At 29.9% G+C, this 16,067-nt stretch overlaps 2 protein-coding genes across 2 annotated transcripts; both read left to right on the top strand.

The window, feature by feature from the left end:
- Positions 1 to 7,286: 7,286 nt before the first annotated feature.
- LOC110656097 (oleosin H2-like) lies at positions 7,287 to 8,078 on the top strand. The gene has a single exon (XM_021812671.2). The coding sequence runs from the start codon at positions 7,389 to 7,391 to the stop codon at positions 7,857 to 7,859; it is 471 nt and encodes a 156-aa protein (XP_021668363.2). The 5' UTR covers positions 7,287 to 7,388; the 3' UTR covers positions 7,860 to 8,078.
- Positions 8,079 to 10,685: 2,607 nt separating this feature from the next.
- LOC110664021 (lysM domain receptor-like kinase 3) lies at positions 10,686 to 14,634 on the top strand. Its single transcript, XM_058132552.1, has 10 exons — positions 10,686 to 11,536; positions 12,002 to 12,199; positions 12,488 to 12,624; positions 12,727 to 12,816; positions 12,912 to 13,017; positions 13,332 to 13,483; positions 13,638 to 13,735; positions 13,839 to 13,977; positions 14,122 to 14,220; positions 14,317 to 14,634. Exons 1-10 carry the CDS (start codon positions 10,876 to 10,878, stop codon positions 14,479 to 14,481), a joined length of 1,845 nt encoding a protein of 614 aa, XP_057988535.1. The 5' UTR covers positions 10,686 to 10,875; the 3' UTR covers positions 14,482 to 14,634.
- The last annotated feature ends 1,433 nt before the right edge of the window (positions 14,635 to 16,067 follow it).

Raw genomic sequence — 16,067 nt, 5'->3', positions numbered from 1 at the left:
AAATATGAAGATACTTTCCATAAAATCAAGAAAAAAAAGCTATATATTATGTTGTTGTGACAATTATTCCTTTTTCTAAAAAAAATAAAAAATGGGGGAAAGAAAATTAACCCAGAAAATTTTAGGGTTAGGGTTTGAAATTGCACTTAAAAACAGTCATCCAGGGTCAGCAATCATGATATACTGCATATTCTTAGTTGCTCTTTTATGTGTGGTCTGAGTGACAGATGACATTTGAATTTCCTTATTTTCTTCGAGTGTCTAATTCTTTTCAATCCTTTTTCTTTCTTTCTTACTTTCTTTCTTCTTTCCTTTCTTTCTCATACATATAGCTAACATTCATTCATGTGTCATTTTAATGTAGCAGTACAAATCTCTCATCACTAAACCCGACCATCTCTTTTGTTTCTACTCCACTTTTTGTCAGACACCCTTAGACCCCACAATGAACTGATAAGCACTGTTTATCCATATCTTCTTTCGCTGTGGCGCATATATATAGACACTGTAAGTGTAACACTCTTACAGATCAAGAAAAGTTAAACTGTCCTCTCTCTCTCTCCCTATCAATCGTCTCAGGATTTGGGGTTAGCAGTTTCAGTGATGTAAAAAAAGGCACGTCTGTTGTCCTCCAATTCATCGCCTCCTCATCCGGCACCACTTTCTCGAGATCTCCAAACCCTTACCTTTTTCTTACTTGCGATTCTTGGGGCAACAAATCTAATCTCTATCTCTGAACTCCAGATTTCTCCACCATATAATTATATTAATTTGGAATGTGTTCATATATATGGAAAGAGGGTTTAAGCGGTGGGTGTGATGTATGTACTGCAGGATCAGAAGGGCAAGTCAGAGTGGAGAGAAGTATAAGGCTTTTCTGGAGTAATTGCCGAGCTTTTTAAGACTAAAGAATGCAACAGTTACCGATTCAGAATCCATCAAACCTATCAATCTCTCTGATCTGCAAAACTGCAAAGACGTGAGTAAGAAGCAAAGAGCAGGTGAAAATGGTTCGATAGGACAACCTATTCTTACAGGATGTGCGGGTCCTATTATGTCCTACCACAACAAAAACAAAAAATAGTTCGCCTTTTTTGCTTATAAAAAAAAAAGGAAAATTACTAAAAAAACCTAAACTTTTAAAAAATTTGCAATTTCATTAGAACTAAAAAAAATTGTTAATTAAATAATGAATTATTGAGGGTTATGCAATTCCACTTTGAACTAAAAAAAAATGTCAATTTAAAATCAAATCTCAATTTTTAACCCCCAAATTTAAAAATTGACAGCTTTCTTTCTCTCTTTTGTTCTTTTTCTATTGTTGCGCATCGATTGCTTCTCTAACAAACATTCTTCTTCCATTCTTTAATTCAAAGCTTATAAAAAATGTCTTCCATGTATGTGAATAATATTTCCCCTGTCCAAAGCTATGAAGTGACATCTAAAACAATTGTTCTTTGTAGACATGGGGTTTTGATAGTTCATATGATTAAGTTTTAATAGCTTAATCTTCAATAGTATAGGGATTCACCGGAAATATTTTTGTTTAGGGTGAAATTGCACAATCCTTCATTATTTGGGGTTTAATTGTAATACTTTTAGTTAAGGGTGGAATTGCAAAAATTTTTAAAGTTCAGTTTTTTTTTATTTCCCTAAAAAAATTCTCCTTTATTTTATTTTTTTTTTTACATTTTATTTAGAAGAAAGTTTTTAAGATAATGTATGTATCTTTAAAATAATAAGTATATGAATCATTTATTAAGGAGTAAATTTTTTTTGAAGAAAATTAAAATAAAATCCTCACTTTTTTAATTCTCTAAATTAATGAATTTTCTAAGTTTTTGTTTTATTCATTCATCTCTAATTGAAACTTGAATTAAGACCTTAGGGGGTCATTGGTCTGGATTTTTGAAGATCCATATTATCTTCAATAAATTTAAAAAACTTCATGCTTATCATTATTTAAATATTAAAATGTATCTTTTATATATTGAAGATATTTAAAATATAATACTATATTTAATCTTATCTTCTCATACTTTTCAGTCAAATAATATAATTTTATTAAACCATTATTTACTATGCCCTCCTCTCCTCTTAAGCAAAATGAAGTTAATTTTTATATTTTATTTTTCATTATTTTACTTTATTTTTCAAAAAATTTATTTTATTTTTTTACACTCTTGAGATAAAAAGTAAAATTATTGTGCTTGTGTGCTTCCTCCTCGCGGGATTTTGGAGATCGCATCATTTGGGTCTTTTATATGTGTAATTAATGCAAAAACTTTTTTATGTGTAATAATATGGTCTTTGATGTGTTATTTGTGTCCCATTTTTACACACAAAAGTTTGGAGCAGAATGACTTCAATTCCAGTGATTGGTGATCAGTCAATTAGTACCAAATTAATGAGGGAACTATGACCATCCATTAAAAAATTGATGCAAAATTATATAGGAGAAATATATATATATTTTTTTTCCATGTGGGGTAAAATTCAAGAGGGTTAGTCTTAAGATATCCATCAAAATAAAAATAACATCACACTATTACTAATTATCCATCAACGCAGGGCAAAAAAAATAATTGAAAAAAAAATCTCTTTGATATGTCATCTTCTTACTCAAATTATATGAATGTCGGAAAGTGAATATCTTTCTCAACTTTGACATATACATATATATATATATATATATATATATATATATATATATATGAAGCACAAAACCATTAATATTAGACCTTTTTCTTCTTTTTGCTTAGAGATAATGAAAATGAACAATAATAAATTGGATATCAATCAGATAAAAGAAATGCAAAAAAAGAGGAGAGAAATATATGCAGTATTAAACAAATGCTAGACTAATCATGTTACCCATCTTCGGATACAGCCTTTATCCAACTTTAGCCTCGAAAGTGCATCACGATCCAAATCTAATGGGTATGCTATTTAGCCTCTTGATTTTTTTTTTTTTTTTTTTTTTTTGTCGAAGCAAGCTTCTTGAATTTATTAACTCCAAATTTAAAAAGGTGCATATATATACACATGCACTGCAAGTTCAATGCAAAAATTCAAAGACAGCCATAAGCATATCAAACTATTAATAAAATATGCAGTGCTTTTTTTTATTATTATTATTAATGGCTTGAAAAAGGTATTTTAAAGAAGGGTATAACAGTTATAAATTCGAATTTATATAAAAATGATAAGTTAAATATTATAAAATTTATTTATAAATTAATTAATATATATAATTAAAATAATAAATATATTGAGTACGCATAAATATTATAATAAATATTTAATTTAAAAGCTATTGAAATCGTCTAACTCATAAAACAGTACTCTTAAAACAAACCATATACATGGGTTCTAGAAAAAGGGTTATTAATGTGGCTAATTAATAATATTATTAATATTACCTTTATAGAAAGTGTTTATGTTGTTCAGATCACCAAATGATGATGGGCATGATAGTTGCCATAGGCGTGGGTATAAATTAGTATAGGATAATGGGTTAAAAAATTGCACTTTCTTGATTCATATATTCTGTCTTTAGGGATTGGATTTGCAAAGCAGATCACTGGCCATATCATTTATATATATATATATATATATATATATAATGGGAAGATATGGAGAGCAGTCCAAATCTAATATATATGGAGAGAATAAGAATATGTAATTGTTCAAAGAATTGTAAACTTTGAACAATAAGGGAAAAGAATACCAGCTCTAATCATATGCGCAGAAAGTGTTCATTTGGAATATGGCCAGGTTTTGACTTGATGAAAATGGCTCTCACAAATGAGTTAGCATATCACCTTTACTAATTATTTTTTAATTTTTATATATGTATGATATCTTTCTTTAGCATATATTTGTTCATTATTATTATTATTATTATTATCCTAAAATAAAATTTAAAAAGCACACACACACTCGAATCAAACTTACCTCATAAATGTTTCAACTATAGGGCTGTTAATACATACGTAGCTATTTGGCTAATGCTCTTAGACGTAAATGTGTTCTTTTTTCTTGGTCTTTCATGTTCATAATTCTAATCCATTGGAATTTCGAGCATGGAGATGTATGTGGGGATTCTAATTTTTGAATAAGTACGGTTATTATACGCTTAATTTAATATGAAAATGAATATAATAAATATTAAATATTTGTATATTTTATTTTAATTAATTGTATATAAATATTTAATCTAATATAACTATTTAATTTATTCTTATATTTTAATACCCATTTCACAAATGAGATTTTTTTTTTGTTTTTTTAAACTTTTAGTTTATGCATGTTAATTTGATTTGTTCATTGACATAAAGGCGGAGTTAAGAAATTGATTAAGTGGGATAAGAAATTATTTTACTTAATTTAAATAAAAATATTGAAAATTATAATTCATATAAATTTTTTTATATATAATAACAATAAAATAAAAATTAAAGAAAAATAATTACATAACATTCTTATTATAATCTTAAATATGTAACTAAAGAATTATTAAATAATTGCTCTATATTCGATTTGATAGTCAAATTTTTATAATTTTCATTTTAAAAAAAACATACTTTCAATATTATAGACAACATTAGAGAAAACAGTTAAACCTTCGTTAAAATATAATAATTATAAGATTATTTTTTAATTTCAATTGACTTAAATTCCATACAAAGATATGGAAAAAAAATTTTTTAATTTATCTTTTTTATTTGAACGTACTTCAATTTTTATATAACCATTTTTTAAAAGTGAAAAATTAGATGAATAATTATTTTTTATTATCAACTCTTAATTATGAGTCCCACTTCTTTTCATCTAAATCCGCTCTTCACTGAGGCAGTGGCCAACACATTTGGAAACCAACCCAAAAAAAAAAAAAAAAAAAATTTCTTATTCAATCAATTTTCACAAATTAAATATCCAAATTATGTTTTTATTTAATCAGAAATAAATTATGAGTTATTTGTAATATGTAATAAGATTTTAAGTTGAGCACTGAAATTTGTCCTTGAGTCCTTGAATGGCACTAGTCAGCGAGAGTGGGTACTAACAGATAGTATCAATAACTTTGTCAAAGAGTGCTAATATGGCATTAGCTTATAGATATACTTTATAGCATTCAAAACAAAATGCCCTGCAGCTGCAGCAGCCCAGGGCAAAAGAAAAGCCCAGCAGAAGTCATCGATAGATAGGCCGTGCGGGCAGGTGGATAGGAGCATGGCCAATTCTCTAGTACAAGTACCATCACAATCACATGCCCTCATTATATTTTATAGCAGCAGCCAGTAAAGCTGCGCATTATTCTTGGAGAACTAAATTAAATTAAAAATTATTTTTAATTAAATTTATTTTAATATTTTAATTTAATATTAATTTTTTATTAAAAAATTAAATTAAAATTATATTAAAATTTAATTTAAATTGTATATTTTTTTATATTTTTTAAATATATTATATATTCTTAATAGTATTATATATATATATATTTATTTATGTATATATAATTATGAATTAAATATAATTTAATATTATATTTTATTTTTTTATATTTTTTTAATAATTTTAATTATAAATATATTAAATTATTTTATTATTTTTAATTATAAATATATTATTATATTATATATATATATTAATTCTTAATTATATTTTTATTTTATAGTTAAATATTATATGATTAATAAATAATTAAAATATTTATTATATGATATATTTATATTATTATATTATATAATATATTTAATCATAAATTATATAGTCATCTTATAATTAAATATTTAAATATTAATAATTCAATTTAAAATATAAATATTAATTTAAAAATAATTTTTTAAAAAAATAATTACATAAAATTATTTTAAAAATAAAAAATTACAATGCAATCGAATCAAAAATGAAAAATAAAAAATTATACCAAACTGAAACTAAAATATAAAGAATCAAATCAAAATTATACTAAAATTTTAATTTAATTTCAATTTTTAATTAAATTTTAAATTAAATCAAACCGAACACTCCCAACAACTAGCAGGGGAGTGAAAACGAAGGCTAAGGCTACCCATTTTCCACCAAGCCTTATATTATATTTTCATCTCTATATTTTATTTTATATTATATTTTAATTTTTAAATTTTTAAAAATTAATTATTTAATTATATTATATTACATTTTAATTTATATAATTTTAATATATAAAATAATTTAATTTTTTTATGAACGATTGAAATTTACCTTAAAATTATAAAGATTAAATAATTTATTTTTTAAAATTTAAAATTTAAAAATTAAAATATGATATGAGGCAAAACTCAAAAATCAAATTAGAATTTTCCCGTAAATTTTTTACTATGCAATACACTAACTGGTTCAAAAAGTTCACTGCCTATTGCTAGACCCAGCAACGATTTGGACCGTTTCAGTAATTTGAATTGTTAATGCACCGCATAAGATTGGTTTAAAGATTGTTTTGATATGAAAATGGTTTAGTTTTAATTCGATTTAAGTTTCTAATAATTTTTTGGCTATTTAAAAAAAAAAAAAACTCCAATCAAAATAAATTGTTAGTTTAATTTAAATTTTATTCAGACACGTCCTCTTTTAAAATAATTTAAATTCATGAATTATTAATTAATTTCAATTTTAAATTAAATTTAATTAATTCCAATTGATTTTCGAGCTGAATTCTGCCATTGCCTTTTTGCTTATTCAATACTGAAAATACGGACAATTAAATACTCAGATTCAGATGACGCTAGGAAAAAAAAATTTGTCTCATATGCTCAGAGTACATAGAAAGAATCACTGCCATAATTATAAATTGAAGACCCCAAAATATATATATATATATATATTTTATGCAAACGGAAAATAGAAATTCATTTTTTTTTTCTGGCAGAATATTTTGATTAAATCAGGTAAAAGCAAATTCACCCCTCTAACCCTCATCGGCTTCAAAATAAATTTTGAACTTTATCGATGGAGAAAATCTTGACTGATAAAGATTTATGTAATGTTTAAATTTCATTAATGCATACAAGAATTGGTCCATTGCTCAACCAAAAGTGGGTTAATTACTTTAATTTGATTTAATTTTACTCCTGTCCCCAGCAGCAACCATAAAAATGAACAATCTGGAGGCAAGAAATGTTCTCAAACACGTACTATAAGGACAAACTCATCATGCAACTCTCCACACCCCATCTACACAACACGTGCCTTCTGGTTCAACGTGTCAACATGTCCTTCTCCTTAAATTCAAACCCCACCCCTTTCTCCTTCTGCACCATTTCTCTCTGCAATTCTCCAACCTACTTTTCTTCTTTCTATACTTTCCCAGAAAGCTTACAATAGCTTTAATTAACTAAGCTTCCATGGCTGACCCTAAACACCAACAGCAAAGGCCTGGCATGGAAGGCTTAAACGGCGTTTTCCCTGAAAAGGGTGGCGGCCCTTCAACTTCGCAGATTATAGCGGTGGTCACCCTGTTGCCTCTCAGTGGCACCCTCCTCTTCCTTGCAGGTATTACTCTCACTGGGACACTCATTGGGCTGGCGATTACGACCCCAGTTTTCGTGGTTTGCAGCCCGGTTCTGGTCCCTGCAGCCTTGGTCATTGGCTTAGCGGTGGTGGGGTTCTTGGCATCTGGAGCTTTTGGGATCACTGCACTTTCTTCCTTGTCGTGGATGGCAAACTATATTCGGGAGATGAGGGGAAAACTGCCGCAGCAGATGGAACAGGCAAAGAGGCGCTTGCAGGAGACGACGGGCCAGAAGGCTAGAGAGTTGGGCCAGACTGTAAGGGGCCAAGATGTCACAAGAGGTCAAGAGGGTGGCAGGACATAATTTATTCACGGCAATGGATGTCATATTATGTGTTCAGTGTTGCGTTGTTGTATGGTAAATATTTGCTAGTTTGTTGGATATCACACATATTATATGTAATAAGACAGTCTCTGCACAGAGACTAGGACAAATTTTAGGTTTTGTGTATAATCTTTTTGTTGCTGAGTTTGGGTATCTTACTTTGTTGATCAAATAAATTTTATTTTGAGTTCATCGTAATTTAACAATGTTTTTCCATCTCCAATAATTATCTTAAATTTTATAAGATTACAGTTTGAATACTTGAATTGGTTTGATTAAAACTTTATTTTGGACTTATGGTGTAATAAAAATATAAGTTTATAAATTACAAATAATCTAGTAAGTCAATTTGACAATGATGGGAAATTAAATAAATAAAAATCAAGGTAAAATATGTTACATTTAAGGATTAAAAATATACTGAGAAAATATTATTAAAGTGAAATATTATTTATAAATTTAGAAAATTAATGGGTAAAACATGAAATATCTAAAGAAGAAATGAAGAGTATTAAATGGAATAAGATTATTGAGAGTAAATTTAATAAAATTAATTTTAAAACTTTAATGAAATAAAATATTATTAAATTAATATATTTATAATATATAAAAATAGAAAAGGAAGAATAATAGGTTGGAAAAAATGTCATGCAACATAAATTTTTAAAAATATATTTATTATAATAAATAAGTGGAGCTGGTGGTAGCCACTCGCCAATGATAAAAACTATCAATTGAGATGGATTTATTTTATCATGGATGAGAATTTGGGCGATAATATTCAGCGCCTAGAGGGAAAATCAAGTCAAAAGGCTGAAGCCCAAAATATTATAAGATAAGGCCCGGCATAAGGGCTCACTTCCTCTTCATTGACCTCTGGCTCTGCCCACAAAAAGGAAAGCCCAATATTGAAACCGTATCCTACAAGAACATAGACTAATAAATTTACACTAACAAATGCTCAAAAACTAACCGAAGAAATAATCCCTATGCTACCAGAAAAACACAAGATCTAGAGCCGCTGCACTCTGCAATATTCTGCCGCGTCCTGGCAAGTGTTTTTCATGATCAAGCATTCTCTAATTTGGTACAGGGACAGCTTAATGGTTGCAAAGCCATCTGACCCCTGCAACCCTCCTCTCTTCAGGATGCTGGATGTACCAAACAAAAAAATAAAAGAAAATGAAGTTGATGCTTCAATATGCGCCTCAGATATATGTGCATTCACAGAGTCTGTTTTCATTTCAGTTACCATAAAAGAGTTGGCCCATCCCATATAATCACTTGCTTGCTACTGGTAAGACTGTGGATTGTTATGCAGCACCAATGCCTAGAGCTGAGCAGAATTCGGTTCAAATTGAAAAATTGAATCGAATCGAGTTAATTTTGTTCAATCGGTTCGGTTTTAAAATTCAATCGGTTCGGTTCGGTTTTAAATTATAAAAATTTCAGTTATTTCGGTTTGGTTCGGTTTTGAAGAGAAAAAATCAGTTAAATCGAACCGAACCGAATAGTGATTTATATAGTCAAATCAAACTAAATCGAACCGAATCGATTTTTGAATTGATTTATTTTTATGAAAAATTTATGAATTATATTTAATTTTATATATATTAATTGATTAATTTCATTGATTAATGGTTATTAGGTTTAAATCAAAGTTAAAATTAGACCAAATAACTTGAAAATCAAGTCTAAATTAAAAAATTAATAAAAAATCAAACCGATCGGTTTAAACCGAACCGAACTGAAATAGAGCGATTCGATTCGATTAGATTTTTCACCCATTTTGATTCGGTTCGGTTTCTAAAATTTACGGTTCGATTTTTATAATTTAATTCGGTTCAGTTTGATTCGGTTTGAACCGAATGCTCACCTCTACCAATGCCTGAGCTCTAAACTTGGGTACCTGAAGCAATAAGTTTGCTGCTCTGACTTTTTTTTTTTTTTTTCCAGTTCTGCATGGTTATACAGAAAAGAATGAAATTAGTGTATTTGAAAAGGAAAAGATATTAAACTGTTCACCCGATGTGAATATGTCATGCTTCTATGAGACCATTCTCATAACTTGCCAAACCAAATAATCAGCCTGAGAAAACTGCCTCTATTGCTGAAAGCTAAAAGCTTCTAGCTTCATCCTTACAAAATGTGTAATAATGCTAGTCTATTTGACATTTACCAAGAACATTTATTTCTTCCATTTCCGTCCAAATAGATCAGTACAAAAATGCTTACACCGCAGGCAGATGAAAAAACAAAAAATGTACTAATCAATATTTATTAATTATTGAAAGAAGGATAGGTTATACATGCACTCCATTAATGAAGTTCCAAGTACATTGAGACACTGTTTTGCAAATTGAGGGTAAGGACAAAGCAGATAGAATGAAGAGTGCAATTTCTGCTCATATAATAGAAGAAATGAACGAATTAATGACATGGGTGAAAGAGTATGCGTGAGCAATAATGGCATCTCTGTTTGTAATGTAATGTTCGAAAATTGATCCCTTTGTTTATCAATCATGACAATAAGATTCTGCTGCCAACTCTTGGACTCAGCACCCTCCCAACTTAATAAAATATTAGCATATTAAATAGCTTACCATCATCTAATTTGTGTGAGCTTAGAAGTGAATATGCATACGTTTCTTTTCCAGACGTCAGAACACACTTGGACTCTTTGATAGCATTTAAAGCATCAAGTATAAGAAAAGGTCAACATGCTACCTCATTAACAGAGTTTTCAAGTTTGCAAATAATAAAACATCAAACTTTGGGGGAAAAAGCAAAAAAGGTTGAACTTCAATCTAGAACTATACCGTTATGCAGCAAAAAATCCAAATTAATTGGCATTTGATAATGGAAAATATTGCAATGAAGAAAATGACAAATCAGTATCTATCATTTTATGCTCATTTGATATCCTCAGGAAGATGCTTAAAGGGTCAAAACACAAAAAGTTTAGTTCTTCATCCCATCTCTTTGATTTTCTGTCATGAAGATGGCTTCCCAAAATCACCACCTCCTTCTCTTCCTCCTTCTCTTAGCTGCAGTCTTTACTAATGTTCTCTCCTTCGATGTTGTGACCAAGACAAGCCTCGTGTACCCTTTTAGTTGCTCTGACCAAATTCAGACATGCAATTCCTACCTATATCACATCTCTGAAGGACTTACCATTGATCAAATAGCCTCTTTCTACTCAGTGAACACATCCAACATTAAACCCATCACCCATGGCCTCAAACAGGACTATCTTGTGTCTGTTCCTTGCACTTGCAAAGATGTAAATGGCACCCAAGGGTACTTCTATGACACCCCTTATAGAGTACAATCAGGTGATACATTCATGAATATCACAAGGATGCTCTATAGCGGCCAAGCTTGGAAAGTTGAGAATGAAGAGGAGTTATTTGTTGCTGGAGATATGATCACTATACACCTTTTATGTGGATGCATTCAAGCAGAGTCTCAAGAGATAGTGACATATACAGTTCAAGAGAATGATACACTGTCAGGGATTGCGGAACTTCTAACAGCAAAACTAAGTGGAATCCAGGGTTTAAATGAAAGATTGACTCAAAATCCTGGTTACATCGACGTAGGATGGGTGTTATTCATTCCCAAGGAGAAGAATGGAATTCGAGCTCAAAAGCAAGGTTCGTCAAATGTTCTTAGTTACATAATAAAATTAATCATAAAATGATTAGTAATTAATTTTAGTAGTTGCTAATTTTTTTTAAATGAAGTGAATTAAATTTTTGCTCAGTATCTAAATAGAATGTAGATAATCTGTGTTTTTCCAAGCAGTTTGGTTCAATTGTATCAAGGATGCAATATCTTTTCATTCTGAAAACGACAGAAATGCTTGGAAAAGTGTATCTAGCATAATTCAACACTTTCCCTGCTTTTGCAAGTGTAGTGTTTCTAATTCAGTGTGTTTTGTTGCGCTTAAGTTTTGAACCTAAGGCCTTATTTCTCTTGAGACAGAATCCTATCTGACTGAGAACCCTTTAAATTGTTATTCTGCAGGCAGCATTTATATTGAATTTGCATTTACCTGATGATGAACGTTTTTCTATAGCACAAGCAAACTAAACTCTTAATTTTCGTTGTCAAGCCAGGAAAAAGAAACCATCTGACGATTATCCTTGCGATATTGTCTGCGGCCACATTATGTTCACTATGCACTTTAATCCTATTCCTGATCAAGGGAATTAGAAACCACAAAAATAGAGAAGAAAATCTAAAATCAGTCAACAAATGCCGAAGTCCCTCAAGAATTTCCTCACAGAGCCAGTTTCGGAAAACTGATATTGAAGGTAAAACATTATGATCTGTCTTATATGAGTACCTCTTCAAAGTTAAGTTTACATATTATCCAAGCTGGATTCTATAACAATCTTGAATTTTCTGAAATCAATTTGCCATCTTTTGTATAGATAACAGCATACCAATTACGAATAGGTTTAGGATTTGACCAAACATTTCAGCACCCCAAACAATCCCCTAAAATGGGGAAAAAAACACTCATGACTTGTTTGCCATAAATTCAAGACAACTACATTCATGAGTTGTAGCTCACATGAAGCAAAAATTGCTTGGTGCAGGTGTCACCTTTGAATCTGAAAGGCCAGTTGTATATAGTGTGGATGAGATTGATAAGGCCACAAGTAACTTCGACATAAGCATGAAAATTGGACAGGGTGGATATGGGAGCGTGTATCTTGGTTTTTTGAAAGAACTGGTACGATATCTTGTCATTTTCAGTACATGAAAATTATTTAACCAAACTGCCTATATTCAGTTGAAATCAAATACAAAAAATCAGATGCTAAATCTGTAACAGGAAGTTGCAGTAAAAAAAATGAAATCTAGCAGATCGAAGGAATTCTATGCGGAGCTCAAAGTACTGTGTAAGATACATCACATAAATGTGGTAAGAAATAATATCTAAAGGTAGATGCAGGCTCTGAAAATAAATGAATGCATAAATGTATAACAATTTCTGATGATAAAAACCTTATGCCTTAGGTGGAGCTGCTGGGATATGCAAGTGGGGATAATCACCTTTACCTAGTCTATGAGTATATTCAGAATGGGTCACTCAGTGATCATCTCCATGACCCTCTGCTAAAAGGTGATCATGTGATGGATGTTTTTTTCTTTGTTTTCAAGATTTCACGAAGGCAATATTTCTCAATAAGGAAAAGAACTGTTTAAGACACATTATAAGCAGTATTAAGGAGGCTTGATTCTGCTTTATCTTAAAATTTTTTTCACGTGATTAACATGAAACTGCAGACATTTTATTAGGAATGTGAAATTCGTAAGAAAGGCTTTCCAGGATGAGTTAGAGAAAATTTTTTGGTAGAGGAATCCACTGCACACATTACATCTATATCATGTTGTAGCCCATTATTTCTACATGTTTCTGAAATTAGCAGCGATCAGGTCACACCCCTCTTTCATGGACTGCAAGAGCACAAATAGCAGTCGATGCTGCAAGAGGAATTGAATATATTCATGATCACACGAAGGCACAGTATGTACACCGGGACATAAAAACAAGCAACATTCTGCTTGATCAGGGACTCAGGGCAAAGGTATTTGACTATTTATGATATAGTTTAATGCTCAGAGATTCAGCATTTGCACATGTTATCGTCATTTTTTTTTCAGCTTGCTTCTTGTTATTGCTAATTTCTGGTGTTGCATAAACTATTCCTAGCATCATGTACTAGTTAAATTCTGTTCTAGGTGTCAGATTTTGGGCTGGCAAAGTTACTAGAACGATCAAGTGAAGAAGAGTTCATGGCAACACGCCTGGTTGGAACACCAGGTTACATTGCTCCTGAGTGAGTCTTGGGCTTATAAAGTTGACTAATAACCTTGAATCAATATTTTACAATATTTTACGTAGTCAGTTGGTAGAGTTATCATCTGGTGCTGTGTTACTAGATCTGTGCGGGAGCTACAAATGAATTCTAAAACCGATGTCTTTGCATTCGGAGTGGTTCTAGCAGAGCTCATAACTGGTCAGCGCGCTCTTGTACGTGATAACCGGGAACCAAACAAGATGAAGGCACTGGTGACACTTGTAAGTCAATAATTGAGCTTCTGTTCTCCACAAGACCACTTTTTATATGTTACATGAGAAATTGCTAGCCTAATAATCAATTAGTACTCTTTCTCCAAAATTAATGTCAATTTTTTTCTTTTTTTCGGTTTGAAATGTGATCAGATGTTGACAATATTCATGAATGAAGACATAGAGACTGTTTTGGAAGCTAATGTAGATGCTAACCTCCGAGGAAGCTATCCCATGGAAGAAGTGTGTGAGGTTAGAAATCCTCTTCCAGGCCATTTTATATGTATACAAACACATAAACGTCTATGTTAATTCTTATGCAACAAGTATTGCATCCCACCATTGCAGATGGCAGAAATATCTAGGAGGTGTTTGAGTGAAGATCCATTAAATCGACCAGAGATGCGAGAAATTGTGCAGGCACTCTCCCAGATCTTGACCGCCTCAATAGAGTGGGAAGCATCACTTGGGGGAAGCAGCCTAGACCTTACTGGGGTGTTTGTTGGAAGATGACCAAGTTTTGTTTGCCTCAATCACAGCAGGATTTTTATGGTGGTCAAGAGTGAAGAGCCTTCTAATATAATAAGATTCCTTGTTCCTAAAAGGAAGATGATGTCCAAAGATTCTGCGTTTGGTATAAAATGTAATGGTATTGCTATATACTAACTTTAAGAAGCTACAAACATGATCAAAACAAAGGAAACAAACAACAATCGTAAAGGAGAATAAATATAAATCACAAAGGTTAGTGGTAAAACGTGAAACTGGCATGCCGTGACCATGAGCAAATGCATTTTCAGGATGATTTCTGTTCGAGGAGTGTCAGGAGGTTTTTTTTTTTTTTTTTAAATAATGAAGTTGCCTTCTTTTTAAGAGCAAGTTTTATTAAGTAACGAGAGATTTTTTAAGGTTTAAAATCTTTATATGTAAATTATAAAATAGATAGCGTAGACATGTATGAGCACTTTATGGTGTTGATCATAATTCATTTCTGAATATAAAGAACTTGTGTTTAATAAAATTAGAATGAGAAAGATAAATTTAGTAATTTACAAACTAGACTAGTCTTAAAAACATAAGAAATCTTAGATCCAAGCAGCTCCAAAAGTTTAAATGATTATATATATATATATATATATATATATATATATATATATATATATATATATATATATATATATATATTAGTTCACATCCTCCTAAAAGGAAAAAAAACTATAAATTTATTTTTTTATTGAGAAATGATTGAATTAATGCATTACAAAATAATATTTTTATTTTATCCATAAATATATGAGATTACTGATTAGAATTTCACATAAATATAGAAACATGTATATTTTTTTAATGCATATGTATTAAATAATTTATAAAAAAAATCAGAAATATTAAAATAAGTTTTGATGGAATTCTGATGAGGATCGAACGACCTAATTTGGAGGGTTAAAACTTATCATGTGCCAAAATTTTCGGGTTTATGAGAACCAAAAGAATCCATAAAAATTGTGAGGGTTGGTTCATCATGCTATAGAATTAGTTTGTTTGATGGAGACGATATCATTAATTTCTTTTTGTGGAGATTTAAAGCAATTTCACATAAAAATGTTTTCTTTTTATTTTACATAAATTATTTTTTCTAAGTGCCCTTTAAACATTCACGTAAATTATTTATCTCATATTTTTTATTTCAATCTTTTTATAAAGATTTAAAACAACTTCACACTAAGATATATTTTTTTTAACCTTTGTATAAATAAAGATTTTTTTTAATTATCTTTTAAAAATTCTTATAAATAATTTTTCCCGTGTTTCAAAAATAATTTAATATTTTTGTAGATATTCAAAACAATCACACAATAAATGTTTTCTTTTAACTTTGTGCAAACAAATACTTTTTTTTCTTTTCAATTGTCTTCTGAAAATTCATGTGAATGATTTCTATTGTATCTCAAAATATTTCAATATTTTTATAAAGATTTAAAACAACTTCACACAAAAATATTTTCTTTTAACTTTGCACAAATAAGTTGTTTTTTTAACTACTGTTTGAAAATTTATGTGAATAATTATCTTAGAACGTTTTAATATTTTTATAGAGA

The sequence above is a fragment of the Hevea brasiliensis genome, chromosome 13 (assembly GCF_030052815.1).
Source record: "Hevea brasiliensis isolate MT/VB/25A 57/8 chromosome 13, ASM3005281v1, whole genome shotgun sequence".
Lineage (NCBI taxonomy): Eukaryota > Viridiplantae > Streptophyta > Magnoliopsida > Malpighiales > Euphorbiaceae > Hevea > Hevea brasiliensis.
This window is presented reverse-complemented; position numbering and strand designations above follow the sequence as displayed.

Excerpts from the sequence above, each read along its gene's own strand:
- LOC110656097 (XM_021812671.2), top strand. The coding sequence starts at position 7,389 with ATGGCTGACCCTAAACACCAACAGCAAAGGCCTGGCATGGAAGGCTTA.
- LOC110664021 (XM_058132552.1), top strand. The coding sequence starts at position 10,876 with ATGAAGATGGCTTCCCAAAATCACCACCTCCTTCTCTTCCTCCTTCTC. Across the intron at positions 13,018-13,331 it reads CCATGACCCTCTGCTAAAAG|GTCACACCCCTCTTTCATGG; the intron begins GTGATCATGTGA and ends AGCAGCGATCAG. Across the intron at positions 13,978-14,121 it reads TGAAGGCACTGGTGACACTT|ATGTTGACAATATTCATGAA; the intron begins GTAAGTCAATAA and ends AAATGTGATCAG.